We start from the raw sequence: 14994 nt of genomic DNA on the forward strand, positions 1-14994 counted from the left end.
TGGATAATTCTATTACGACTCCGGAGATAACTGTGCTCCTTGGGACCGCTCCCCCCCCCGCAACGGCACCGATTGATTCACCAAATCCTTCGATCAAACCGATAAGGAAGTGATGGCGCGTTCGGTGTGTGGCGCGCGACTTTTGTAAATCTTATCATCCCCGGACGGACTTTTCATCGAGTACGGCTCCCGGCGGCTATTCTACTGCCAATTTGCTGATAAGCAGATATCAGTACACGCCACGGTGGCCTTCACGCCACACGCTGGGAGCGTCGGGTGAATCCATGATTGATCGCGCTGCGAATCACACTGCTGGGCAATCGATGCTGAGATGCCTATCGCGGAGCTTTTCTAGTTGATGAATTTATGATACCCTCCACTAGTTGGGTGTGATTGTTCTCCAGCACTGAGGCTGACCTGTTGCTTCTCGAGTCAGAGCTGCCGAACAGCTGATGGGAATTATGAGAACGGCACAATTCCTTTTTAGAATGCAAAACTGAAAGTTCTCGAACTAAATGCACCGTGCCAGCGAGGCGTGAATTAATTAACACGCAATCACTCGGTGTGTCACAAGTTCACCTGGTTGGTGGCTTGGGTTCTGTCAAGACGATGTTAATCGTTCAATTTGCTCAACGCCGTTCGCCATCTCTCGCGGTTCTCACGGCGGCGGCGGCGGCGGCGGCGGCGGCGGCGGCGGCGGCGGTTCTAGTTTGTTTGTCTTATGCAACGACCAGCTGTTTCCAGCTGATAGTAAATAAAGCGGAGAGGTTTTCCCCCGCTGTCGGGACAGGTGCTTTTCCATTTGGTACGGGAATTTTTGGAATAGAATGCGATCGGTTACAATGTGTTTGAATGAGAAATATTCCGGTATATTCCGCGGTGTTGATGGAACCGTGGCAATGGCTTTTTGTAGAACTACTATTCGTAGACACGTAACGCTGCTCAAGGAAGGCCTTGTTTTATGCCAAAGACGTCTGACCTTTATTCATTTGAACCTTCAAAGCAAACAACTTTGTTATTGAGCAGATCAAGAGCAAACATTGCTATGCAGACACAAGACAAAAAGCTCAAGATTTTTTGACAAGGACATGCATGAGGGATAACTTTTAATAATCTTTCAAACTGTCGCGATGCTCACCTAAGATTTGCGTACGATCACTACAGGGATGGAAAATTAAAAAATTACAGTGTAAAATATCAGAGCACCTAATAGAAACATCATAGAAAGTGGGTTGGCGACCTTGGTTAAACGATAAGTTACTTTTTGGGAGCATCTTCAACATGTGTATGAACTACTGTTACTATAGGGAACGGGACATATCCACTATGAAAAGCATAGAAAAGTGTGCTCTGACAATTTTAAAGATGATTTTTACCACGAATAAATCATGCGGATCGATAGCGCCAAGACTTGCATCCAAGGAGTTAAGGCGCTTAAGGCGCAGAAAAGCCAGTTGCAAATCAATCGAGTGATGCGCCGGTACAGTTGCTTTCGCTATAAGCTTCGTACCAGCGTTCTAAATAAATTGTTTCAAAATCAACCCGTTTCGACACGATGCTGGAGTTTCTAAAAGGTGTGTGTACATTTTGTATTTTATGTTTTATGGTTCAAACCGTCTGTTGTGAGAGTTAGTCGGGAGTTGCGAATGTCAGTGGACAAAGGACATTCGTGAGTATGTTTGCAGTTGCAGCCTACGCTGTTTGTTTAGTATAAATTTCAAACTGGGAGAAGAATTCATTAATGAACCACGTAAGAACTAAAAGAAAAACACCGAATAAAAGTCGTGTAAAATTAAAAAGGACCAAAACCAGCCAAACTAGTTTGTTGCACCTCGCTCTTGATACTAATGATACAGGCATCCTTTGGATTCTAATTGGAACAATCTTCGAATCGAATCTCCAACACATGGTTCCAAAAGACAACTCAATTTTTTAACAAACAATGTTTCTCCTTCCTCGAACAGTTTTTATAATCCCGCAACGGGTCGTCCTGGCGATCATGGGCTTCCTGGCGATCATGAACGCGTACACGATGCGCATCTCGCTGTCGATCGCCATCACGGAAATGGTGAACAAGACGCACGGTGGCTCGGAGGATGACGGAGGCGTTTGTCCGATCGACGAGTCGGAGAACCCGGACGACTTCACCGGCGGTGAGTTCGACTGGGACGAGGAACTGCAGGGCATCATCCTGTCGTCGTTCTACTGGGGCTACGTCATCACGCACATTCCGGGCGGTTTGCTGGCGGAGAAGTTCGGTGGCAAGTGGACCCTCAGCTTGGGCATCCTGTCGACGGCCATCTTCACGCTCATCACACCCTGGGCCGTGCAGTCCGGTGGCTCGACCGCTCTGATCGTAATCCGAGTGTTGATGGGGCTCGGCGAGGGCACCACGTTCCCGGCGCTGAGTGCCTTGTTGGCCACCTGGATCCCGGCGAAGGAGCGCAGTAAGCTGGGGTCGGTAGTGTTCGGTGGCGGTCAGGTCGGTACGATCGTCGGGAATCTACTGTCGGGGGTGTTGCTACACAACATCGATGGCTGGTCGTCGGTGTTTTACTTCTTCGGCGGTATGGGCATCTTATGGTTCGTCATCTTCGTAAGTATCTTCGGGTGGCACAGGATTGGTTGCCGTGCGGACTAACAGCCAATTTTATCGACACTTCCAGTCACTCATCTGCTACAGTGATCCAGAGTCGCATCCGTTCATCACCGAGAAGGAGAAAGCGTACCTGAAGCGGGAGCTCGGAACGCTGGAGCGCGATCGTACGCTTCCGCCGACGCCTTGGCGCTTCATCCTCACGAGCGTTCCTATGATGGCCCTGGTGTGCGCCCAGATCGGTCACGATTGGGGCTTCTTCATCATGGTAACCGATCTGCCGAAGTACATGAGCGACGTGCTGCGGTTCTCGATCAAGGACAATGGCCTCTACTCCTCGCTGCCCTACCTGGTGATGTGGATCGTGTCGCTTTCGACCGGTGTCCTCAGCGATTGGCTCATCACTTCCGGCCGCATGACGATCACGTTCGGACGCAAGCTGTTCACCACCATCGGTAAGACACGGGGACACCGGCAAAGGCTCCGAAACTGAATCGCTTCCTCCCAAACATTTCAGCTTCCGTTGGGCCGGCTTGTTTCATCGTCGGTGCTTCGTACGCCGGATGCGAAAAAGCGATCGTCGTTATGCTGTTCACCTTCGCCATGGGTTTTATGGGAACGTTCTACCCCGGAATGAAAGTGAACCCTCTGGATCTGAGTCCAAACTATGCTGGTACACTGATGGCCATTACGAACGGTATCGGTGCCATCACCGGTATTATTGCCCCGTACGTCGTCGGTGTGATGACACCCAATGTAAGTATCACTTGACTTAACTGCTTTTCCGTGGATATCATTTGTGAATTTTACTCTACTCAAATGATACTATAAAATGAGGACTTTTCTGTAGCAAGCACTGTTTAATTTATTTAATTGATTAACAACAAAAAATAGTCAAAGGGCAACGTAGCCTAAAATGACCTAGACTAAAATGAACTAGAACTTAGAAACTCTAAACACAACTTGTGAAAGGAACGCAGAAGCTAGTAACCGATATTAAAGTACACGAAAAAAGGAATTAAAGAGTAACATGGATTAAAACAGTTACTATGAAGACATGCAAGCAAAAACAACACAATACTGATCAAGGGACATATTCAAGACGAGAAATTGAAATTGCTGATCACCAGGGCTAGTAAAGTGCCTAATATAAAAAGTATAATTTACACAGCTTAATGCGACAGTTCTAAAAATAATTCCACTAAAATATTAAAGCAATAATTTTGACTGAATTGGCCTCCTTTTCGCCCAACGTTTTGTGAACATCTAATCGATTCTCCTTCATTCTTTTCATCCTCTAGCACGGATTGGACGAGTGGCGCATCGTGTTCTGGATTTCGTTCGGCATATTCAACGTTACCAACCTGGTGTACGTTATTTGGGCCTCGGGCGAGATTCAACCCTGGAATACGCCCCATCTGATGAACCAATCGGTCGAGGTCGGCGAAGGAAACGAGTCGAAGGAAGCCGAGGCGCAGAAAAGTGTACAATCTCAAGATGCCATTAAAAACTGAAAGAATGCGTTAGGAGACACATAGCGATCGGGTGTGTCGGGGCGTTGAAAGGATAACTAGGGACCTCAGACCTTCCACGGTGTGCCACGAAGCAAAAGCTGACCGAACTATATTTGCCTGATAGCGTCTGCCGACGATCGACCGCAGGAGAAAACACGGGATGTGGAAGAAGTTAGCGTGATATTCGAACAATGCATATTGTAAACCTCATTTTAGCAGATTGGTGGGGACCCTTACGTCCCCATTGAGTTGTTTCGTGACTGTTGCACTAGAAGCTGTGTAGACTAACGCTAAACGCCAGGTTTGATAAGACAGAAATTGTGTTGATTTATTTATACCACCTTCACCTAGAATTAATCCTAGTTTAAAGCTAGATAAGCAGCTAGAAGCAAGGTGAGGTTCGCAGCCGTGCTTTGCTTGGAACACCATCGTCTGCTAAGCAGAGGTGCGCTTCCCGGTCGACGGGAACCGTTTACTCCCCATATCACTTTCAGCAAGGTATGAAAATGATGTTCTACTTAAAGTATAATGGAAGAAAATATAAAACCGTGAAGAAACCGTGAACCGTGTCCGACTAGTAGTCGTATTCTGCCGTGTATATCGAGCGTTAGTTACTAGCATTACTTCCAATGGGTTGATTCTATAAATTCGAAAATATGCCTGTTGTATTCAAAATGGAACCATCCGCATGGTGTAAGGTAACATGCTTAGTGGCCGTAGACTACGGTGCTCCCAACTATTCGTGGCGTACCGGTGCTAGGTGTCCTCGTGCTCTACTGGGTGCCGCCATCGCGGCGTGAGTTTTGCAGATTGTTTATTTTTAGTGGTTGCCAAATCGGAACGGAGCGAAACGCACCCGTACATTCGCGAGCAGGAGAAGGGTGAGCTAATGGCTGCAGCTAGTGGAAAGCAGGAACAACCATAAAATGGCCCCTATTCATTTTTTAGTGCTCCCGTTTGGAGCCTGATTGCTGGGCACGACTGGGTCACCTTTTTGATCCTCACATATCTACCGCAGTACATGAAAAGCATAGTCCACAGGCCGATCGAGGATAACGGGCTCGTCACATAAAATCATCCATCCAACATCCTTTTCTCTTAACACATTATATTGGCTTTGAACTACCTAATACTATTACTAATATTATCATCATCGAATTAGAATATAAAATCTGTTTACACAGATGTGTACATGTTTGGAAATTTTCTAAGAACCATTATTACTTTGAACTTACTGTCCTAACCAAATTGAGTCTACTACACATTCAAAGATCGGTAAAAACACTGCACCCAATTTTGCAGTTTTTCAGTGTAAATGCACGGCTCTGTTTCTCTTAGAACGACTAGAAATATTGTTTCAAGTGATTGATTTATATTTTACTTCGAAACTCGAATGAAATGTTAGATAGATTATAGAACGCTGATTGTCTATTAAAGCTTCTACTTTCAGTAAAACTAGAATGTTTTTAATGAGTAGTAGTAGTAATTTAACGATAGGAAAGATAATTTCTTGATTGTTTGGAACATTAATAACCATGTCTCGATATCAAGATACTGATAACTGTAACCCATTGGTTGTCCACTGTGATTGTGGAAATCACTGTCTTTATTTACGAATTTTCGGGGTTCCATATCACCAGGTCTACCAGAGAAACCATATACCGAAATCAGCTGTGACCATTGTTGCTAGGAATTTGGTTCTTTCAAATTCCAACCTAAACCATGAATACTAACACATGGTTTGATAAGTTCCGAGTCTTTAAACAAAAGCTTTCTTTGTTTTCAAAATTGGCTTTATTCATCAGGAGCCACACAGTCATTCCAGCTTCGCTTGAACATTTCAATACCACTTTTGGAGACCTTATCTTTTGTATTAAAATAGGCCTCAGTTGCAGCTTTTGGAGGAGTTTACCAGCTGCTCTCCACTCCAGATCGCATCTCTAGAGGATCGTTTTGTTTCTGGAGTGAAGTGGTGGATCCATGCTTCATCCATTGTATTGACGCAAAAATCCTCCGGTTTGTTACGTTAAAACACTGGCCAAGAATCCTCAGCACGTTCTTGTTATTTTTGGTTCAAAGCGGCAGCCTGTTTGAACAAAGCTTTTCACTAATGCTCATGCAAAATAAAGTTGTTTTGATATCTTTACAATGTCAGCTAACTCTGACAACATAACTTTTCGATCATTCAAAACGATTTCGCGGATTTTTTTTAATGTTTTCTGGTTCTTACCACCTCATTTGGACGTGCAATGAGTTCAGTTGCATCATCGGTGTCTCTATCGCACCTCGTTTGAAATCAGCAAACCAACGTTTTATTGTAGTTTTTGATGGAGTGGAGTCCTTCTAACACTTTTCAAGTTATTGCTTCACTTGAACGTTATTTTATCCCATCAACAAGCAGCGTAAATTTAAAACACGAATTAGTTTTTCATTGTTCATTGTTTGAAATAACAAAAGTAGTGTCATTCTTAACTCACAAACTTATGAGTAGAATATCGTGAAATTTTGACAGCTGTCTTTTGAAGGTTGGTATAACTGAAAAAGCGCGGTTAATGCAATAATACTAGCGCCATCTATGTGTTGGGCCCGGGACTTTTCAGCCCATGTAATATACTTTAAATTCTTCATCGTATGTTTCATTTATCGACGCGCTGTCTAATATTCATAAAATGTATGCCTTCAAAATGTACTTTTTACACAAAATTATCGCTTTTCAGTCTCAATTATCCGTCCAAATGTCTCTTTCTGTTCCACTTCGATCTGCGAATTCCTCAAGAAGTTCCCAAGAAAATTTGCGATTTTTTATTTTTGACTATAGTGCCTGGCCTCAAAGAAGTGCCGCGTATGTTCCGCAACTGAATCGAATTGTTGCTCGAAAATCCGTCCGATGTTGCGTGGTGCTCGCTTCTCATCGGTCTTTTTCGTCGTTCTCCGATTTTTTCTGCACCCCCCCCGGGAACTACCCGCCGTCGCCCCCGGCGCCAGACAGCGCCACCACCCGAAGTGGGCCGCGCGAACCAAAATTCGCGGTGTCCAAAACCGTCGGCGTTTCCTGCGCTCTCGCTAAGATTTTGTATTAAAATTTCTCTCAACCTTGAACCGTGAGCAAAAGTGGCCACCGTGGGACCTCCAGCAGGCGCGAGGGCCCATTTGTCTGGGTCGGGAGGGGGAACGGATTGCGTTTTGGGATGGCTTCGGTGCTTCGGGGGCCGCATATGTAATGTAGCAGCGTGCGATCGTGCGGTCGCGTCACGGCCGTCGTCACAGCGCAGCGCAGCGCTCATGTGACTATTGCACCAGGCGAGCATGGCGCGAACCGGAAGCGTAACGCAGCGCACCCCGCGACCGAGCTCTCTCTTTCTCTCCCAGTAGTTCCTTTCGTCGGTTTCGCGCCCCTTGCCCGCGCGTGTGTGTGTGTGGTGATCGATTTACGATGATGCGATAACAGGGACCGAAAACTTTCGACGATTAATGACGCTCAATTATCAGCTTGTCCGCCACGTGCCCGTGTGTGTGCACGACAGTCATCATCGTTTGCAGTCGATCGGGCGATTAAACGAATGGGCGAACGACCCGTTCTTATCGCGGCCGTTTATGCTGTCCGCGATTCTGCTGGTACTGAGAGGGACATTGAGATGGGCGGACGGGCGGACGGACGGGACGGGACCGAGAACGGAAGAAGATTGATGGCTGCCAAGCGTTACGTCAGTCAAAATGACGCATGGTGTATTTCTAACAGGAAACCAGCACCTCGCAACGGTCGCCCCGCCGATGGGCGGATATTGCGCCAAGGAAGTACATGCGCGCGCCCGAGTGTGTCCGCTTGTGTGTGTGTATGTCGGTTTCCGTGTGCGTGGGAGACAGAGAAGGCAGCAGAGCCCCTTTCTCAGCTGCCGTGTGAGAAAAGCGAATTTTTGAGCCCCGTTTTGTTTATGGCGCTGCTGCTCATACGCCACACATTACTCACTCGGCGAAGTTCGGCCCGGCCGGACACTTGGCCGTCGTGCGGAGTTTCTCTGGAGTTTCCTGCACTTTCACAGGGAAGAGTTTTCGTCTCGAAGGACACATGGAACAGTCGCTGAAATCAAAAAGAAAAACATTATTTTATCGTATCCTTAATTTAATTTCTAAATTATTTTAATAGCTCGAAGAGTGTTTCCGTTTTCATATTTTTTCTTGCGGCTTAACCCATTCAGGATCCCGACCCTCGCATGAAGCTAGTTTTGATGGATGCACATTTCGTATCGCGTAGATGGGAAGAGACAGAAAAAGATTCCGTCAGAGTCAGAGTCAGAGTGCTGTCGGATTCGCGGTGCTCCGAGAGTGGGCGTATCGATCGCTCCCACGTCCGGTCCGGCCGGAGACCGGATGCGAGAAAGAAAGGACCAAGAGGCACCGTTTCGCTTTGATGTCGAGTCGCATCGAGGGGAAAACTGCCCATCGCACTCGTCCTGCTGTCCGGAGGCAGTCCACTTTTCCTGCACAGTCAGGGCACGTGGTGCCGATGAGCCTGTTCGGTTCGCAAAGCGGGAAAAGTGTCGACCAGAGCGCCCGAGGGCGAAGAAGAAAGTCACAGCCGGCTGTGGCTCTCTCGCGGGCCGAGATGTCTTGCCGACCACCAGCGCTCGGACCAGGACCGTCGTGGGGTTTTCTTCACGGGGGACGGGGGACGGAGGTTTTCTTCTCGAATCCACAGTCTTCGGGGAAACCTTTCCCGGCCCATGCTAGCCTAGTAGACTGCACTACAATCGGTGTACCGCACCGAAGGCCACCGGACAGCACCAAGCGCTCCGCTCGGGTCAGCGCGCGAGGATTCCGCGGAAAAACCCATTCCGATAGTACGCCATTTCGGTCACCGGGGGGTTTTAAAACATTTAAACAAACTAAAAAGCATTAAAAACCAGCGCTTGTATTACGACGGATGCTATAGAAAATTAATGTTTTTATGATGCTCGAGTCCTTCCGATACGGCAACGGAACGGAGTCCTTCCGAGCCCGGTTCGAAGCGTGGCAAAAACCCATAAAACGTAAGTAACGTTCAGTTTTATAGTAGCACGCACATAAAGGCCATAAAAAAAGTTTATACTTTCAAATAATAATAATATCCTTGCGCGAGGACAATGGGCAAATGTAGTGTGCGAGCTCCGGAACGAGATGGCGCTACCGGAACAGTGACGGAACGGAGTGAAACAGCCTGAGCCGGGCACGGCGCATGTGCCAGGGACCAACCCGACCCTTCCTGTTCACGAAGCCGTGCGCAGACGCGCAGACACTCGAGTGTTCGCAGCTAAAAATAACGGATCACTGGCGGCTACCCTTCTGGCGGCGGATGGTCGGTTCGCGCGAAGGGACACTTGTTGATCCTTGAGCGCGCGCCCGGTGCCATCACCCAAATAAATCCGCTTCCTGTCGGTCCTGCTCGGTTGGTGCCGCTTAACGGAAAGCTATTGACTGAGGAAAATGGTGAGAAAATCCGGTCCTGGAAAAATCGCTGGTTTTTCACCGTTGGAAAAGCGGCCACCAGTGGAAAACACTATCGGCTTCACTCGTTCGTCGACGATTTTGCGCCCGATCGCCGCCTCGGACCCGTGAGAGAGAATTTCCCACCATTTCCAAATGGTCCGCGGAGCCCATGCGATGCTGCTGCTGGTGGGTGACCGACCGGCTGCACGCACGTCATCGTGATAATCCACACGAAGGACCCGGGCACGGACGCGCGCGTGTGTGTGTGCAGCGAGAGGGTGGAAAATCGCGGCTGCGTCCTAGCGGCACGCTAATGACGTTGGTGCGCTACACTTTACGCAGAAGTGGAAACGGATGGTTTGGTCGGATGCGAGGGAAGCTTGGGAAGCCGGTCACAGATGGTTGGTATGTTTCGTCTACGTTCCCTTCGCTTTCGTTGAAATGTATGAAGCGGTTTAAATGGGCTATTTTTCCAATATTTGAAGTATTCTCGACAATCGTTACGTAAGGCGTACAATGGGTTGTGAATGGATCGATTTGTTATAAACTGTGTTTCAGTAGCATAGGAGTCTATATTCTCAATTAATTAATACATTGATAGACTCAGGAAAATAGTTTTAAAATAATTAGTTGACATTAGCAACGAATTAAAAATGCAAACAGAACTTTGAATACAGAAGGGATGCAAATGTAGAATGTAAATGTTAGATAACTTTTCGATAGCGGCAGTATAATTGGTAATATTTGATAATTGAAGCATTTTTTGTGATATTTATCAGAATATACTACTGCTCACACAAACATAACAGTTAAAAGCCGCCTTCAAATCCACTTGGAAAGTCTCCGTTTATCAGCCAACTTTCAACAAAATGTAATCATTACATGTTTAAGGGTTCCACTCATTTTGGGCGATTCGTAGAAATAGTTTTAGACAAATTTGTCTTCTCTTTATTGGTAGTCTTCTTCTTATTTGGCGCTACAACCGCTGCGCGGTCTTGGCCTGCACCAGAGACAATGTTCATATCTGTGGTACTATTCGTAACGAATCATTTCTACGGGCGGGATTGCTAGATCCGCGCCAAGCCCCCTGTCTCAACGGTATCGGAAATCGAAACCATGGCCGGCTGCGTGACAAACGATTCCGGGATTCGAACCCAGGCCAGCGACGCACGCAGCATGACAGCGACGATCGTTACCGACTGCTCTATCAGCGGGGATTATTGGTAGTATTTGTTGCAAATGCAATGAGTGCGTGGAAGACGCTCCCAGCACTCTCCACTTTTACCATTTTATTTTTGTTTCTTTCCTCAACTGTCTCTGATAGTCCCACAAAAATTTGGCGTCATTTCATCATCAATTGTGAAAGTTACATCGAGTTAAGTACATGTATCTCTGAACGTATCTCTAATTTTGAAAATCCTATGAACGGATTTGAATGATAAACAAGGATCCAATTTGTGTTAAAACTGATTTCAACGGTTTATTGTTGGTTGCGTGGTACGTCAATCCGTTAAAAACGCAAGGATTTGTCAGCACCTCATGGATTTTGCTCCACGATTCACCCGATTTTGCCCCTAGGACTTCTTCCTGTTCGATCGAATCAAAAAACCTCCGAAAGAAAATCATTTCAGCAGCCGAGAGAAGATAATGGAAAAAAACAAAGATGATCCTAATAGAGATACCAAACAACGAGTTTCAATAGTTTTCCAAGGACTGGATTAAGCGTTGTCATAAAATGAATGAGCGTCGCACATAAATGAATTCCGGGAACCTGCTTGATCAAAGTGATAGAGCCCAACCAAACTGTAAACTTTTGGTTAAGTATTAGAAACCATTTGTTTCTAAGCGAGTTTGTTTTAACTCTCAAGAATGTTCAATCGAGTATAAAGGACACAAGACATGTTAGGCTAACGGAAACCCTTATGGAACCTCTCATTAACCGGTCCACACACATTTTTAAATCGAGCTTATTTAATTTGTAAAGTGAACAAACAAAATGTTCTGTTACGCCCTTGCCAAGGTCATTCCAACACAATATTCCTTTCTTTCCGAAACCATGATACGAAACGAAAGAAACGCCACTAGACGGCCGCTAGGTGGATCGGTCGCCCGTGCTTCTGCGCAGCTGTCTGCCGTGGCCACAAAAACGGCACGCAACGCTTGCTTCGCTCCGCTCGCTCAAGCTCCTGAGCGGTCTGCGGCCCTGGTACGCGGCGAAGCCAAGTGGGACTGCCTCAATGCAATCGCGGCTCCGGTTTGCCCCTTTTCATACACGCCCACATTGTCAAACGGCGCCATCAGCCATCGGGCGTGTGTTTGTTGGTCGGCATGGCGGCGGCGCCTCGCTTCGTACGTCATTAAATCAGAGCCGGGTGGATCTTCCCCGCAACCCCTTCCTCACACGGCCGGGAGGGAGGTCCAATTAATTGCGAATTGTGTGGCGGAAAGGTTTGGCAAAGGCCGAGCATCGGTTTGGGAAGGAGGAACCGCCAACCGTCCGGCCCCATTCGCCAGGCGGTGGGCGGTGGGCGGTGTGGCCTTCGCGGCCACACGTTGTGGTCGCGTTTCCGGTTGCGTTTTTGTGCCGTTTTCCCAACGGGGAACCGGATGGACCGGCGGAGGTGTGGTGTAAAAAAGTCGAAACAATCGACGACGGCAGTGATAACGATCGCCAGGAACGAACGCCCGCGGAACGGATTGGGCCGGGAGCGAGAGCGAGACAGCGAGCGTGCGAACGAGAGTGACGCGGAAGCAGTGTACCGCCTTCTCCACAAGCGAGTTACGGCAACTACGGTTACGTTAACTCTTCTGTGCCAAGCGAGGCCCAAACCGAGAAACATCTTAAAGGACATCCTGGGGGGTAGCTTGAAGGACGTCCTTAGTGTCCATTTCGGTTGCCACTTCGTTGCGGACACCTTCGAGATCGGCGAGTGGAAATTCGAGCTTCAGCAATCGCCAGGATATCGATCGATTATCGATATCCTACAGAGGATGGCGAAAAGTAGTTTAGTTAGAGAACACAAAAGATTTTGGGTTACCTTTCGAGGAATAAATACGAGGATGAAAAATTTGCTTTAAACAACCAAAAATTGATCCGAAACATTATTGAAGATGTTTAATTGATTGTTTTGCTGTATTTAGGGATGATTCATAAAAGAGACAAATTTTAGCCAAACATATTTAGAATAAACTTTAAAACAAGGACATTCAGAACAATTTCTCAGATATTATTTGGATCGCGATTGTTTTGATATATGTTGCTCATTCTGTTAAAATGAGTGGGTTCTTTTCGCATACTCCAAGGATCATCATGAATAACCACATGTTTTCAATAGTTGCCTGTTTTGGACAAAGATGTTACTAGCCTAAAACTTGATGTTATCATCAATAATTTCATATATTCATATAATCATACATTATATATTCACATCAAAACTTATTCCAACAAAAACTAAACTTGTTTTCGCCATACTCAAATTGACCTGACTGACCAGCATCTAAATGTTAATTTTTCGTCCAAATCTTGCTCTTAGAACCTCAACCTAATATTCAGCGTCTCAAAAGAGCCATTCAAAAATACGATGTACTCATATTTTCACATATTATTCAAATGTTCAAGCTTCTTTTCGCCATCCACTGCTGTATTTTCACTCACCGCTCTGCCGGTTCGGGCGACCGGTTCCACCGAAAGGTTAACTTCCGGCCCGGCCCAGACGCGCTGGCCGGTGTCTGCCGCTTCTGGCTGCTGCGCTCCCGGTACGGGCGGCGTGGTTTGCGAAAGATAGACACATGGTCTGACTGCCGTTGCGTTCCCGGGGCGTGTATAGGCCGGCCTCTCGATTGCCGTCGATTGCTCGGCGGGCCAACCGCACGCAATCCGCACGCCGGTCGCCATCGCATTGGACTGCGGCGGCCGCCGGCACGTGCCCGCTCGCTGCAAATGGCTGTGCAGGACCGGCGGCAGTTCGGGGTGGGGGTTCTGTCGGAGTTCCGGGGTTCTCCCCACGCAAAACACGGCGGCAGATCCACCGCGGGAAAAATTCATGCCCACTCCGAATGGAAAGCCGCCGCGGCGAAATGCCGGCCGGCCACCAAAACTGCTGTTAATGACTCACATTTTGTGGGTGTGTATTTTGAACGATGGCCATCTTCGGTGCTTCCTTCCGACGGGCGCTCTCTCCTGGCGCTGCTGGAAGTCCCCGGCACCGACCGGTGCCGGTCCGGCATTGATTGGTTGAATCCGCCGAAAAGGACCAGCCATCGGGCCGGGCCCGGGTTTTGAGTCAAAAGTGAGCAATGCCCCTCTCACACACAGGCCGAACAATTGGGATGTTTTGCGGATTGTGCGATGATTTTCGGTGGGTTGCTAATTTCGGAACCGCCCGCCTAACGGTGCGTGTGTTTTCGGGGGAAGCAATCTACTAGGCCTGTTGTCATAAAACTGTAACGACTAAACATGTCAATGCTATCGAGAGGATGGGCCTCTCGCCATGCTGCTTCCGGCCCTGCCTCGGTAAAGGACCCTCAATTCGCCGTTTGCTCCCGACTCCCGGTTTTATGGTGGACGAACTGCACACGTCCCGGAACCATTGCGACGTGCGTACACAGGTAACTAGCAAGCCGATTTAAGAAGCAAATTCAATTTAGGCGGAGCTACAGACCGCCGCTGTCTTAAACACAGGAATTCGATGCATCATTGGGATACGCCTTCTGGTGAAGGATGCGGCAATGCCTTGCCGAAGTCAGATTTCGAACTCAGAAGCGAACTATTGTAAGCGGACACGGATTTGTTGTTCAATATATTCGTTTCGATTCGAATAATGTTATTATAAATTATTTCTTATCCCAAAATCGATGTTCTGCAGTATGAAGCTAGTAACTAAACGCAAAAAATGCATAACAAACAAACAGCAGTGTTTGTAGAAAGTAGTTGTTAGTCTTACACATTTAATTATTTATTTGTTTTTTTATCCACCGTGGTTGTCTTCGATTTTTTGCAGGTGGCAGTGAATCGATTGAGTCGGACTACTCGTATTTCTTCACTTGCACTGCTCTTTTCTTTTTTGAGTCTGTTCACCTCTTTATTCCTGCCTTTCCGTAGAGGAAAACTTGGGGCTTCGCGAAATAATAGTTGATGATGGCATCAATTTCTTTCTCACTAAGGGCTCTGAGCTGCTTTCTCTGACTTTTCGGCCAAGTAATTTAACGCGGAAACATCGGCACGATAGGTTAGAGTATGCGCAGTCATGAACAACGTGAAAGTGGTTTCCGTCGAGCCAGCAATAGACGAATCTGAGGTCTTTGTTTGCACAGTCCTGCATAGTAATACCTAAATTTGCTATCGGATCGTCGAGAAATGTCATCAATTGCTCTCTCTGAATACAATTCCTTCCTTCTCTCTGAACGTTATCTCGGGTACCA

The 14994-nt window shown here is 47.2% G+C and overlaps 1 protein-coding gene across 1 annotated transcript in view; it reads left to right on the top strand.

Moving 5' to 3' along the window:
* LOC128272383 (putative inorganic phosphate cotransporter) overlaps positions 1–4600 on the top strand; it is a 15378-nt gene extending 10778 nt beyond the window's left edge. Inside the window, exons 2-5 of the mRNA XM_053010184.1 lie at positions 1965–2596; positions 2667–3051; positions 3114–3352; positions 3898–4600. Of these exons, the coding sequence (XP_052866144.1) occupies positions 1965–2596; positions 2667–3051; positions 3114–3352; positions 3898–4110 (1469 nt within the window). The 3' untranslated portion in view covers positions 4111–4600. The remainder of the gene's footprint in view (positions 1–1964; positions 2597–2666; positions 3052–3113; positions 3353–3897) is intronic.
* Positions 4601–14994: the final 10394 nt, after the last annotated feature.

This window comes from Anopheles cruzii, chromosome 3 (genome assembly GCF_943734635.1).
Source record: "Anopheles cruzii chromosome 3, idAnoCruzAS_RS32_06, whole genome shotgun sequence".
Lineage (NCBI taxonomy): Eukaryota > Metazoa > Arthropoda > Insecta > Diptera > Culicidae > Anopheles > Anopheles cruzii.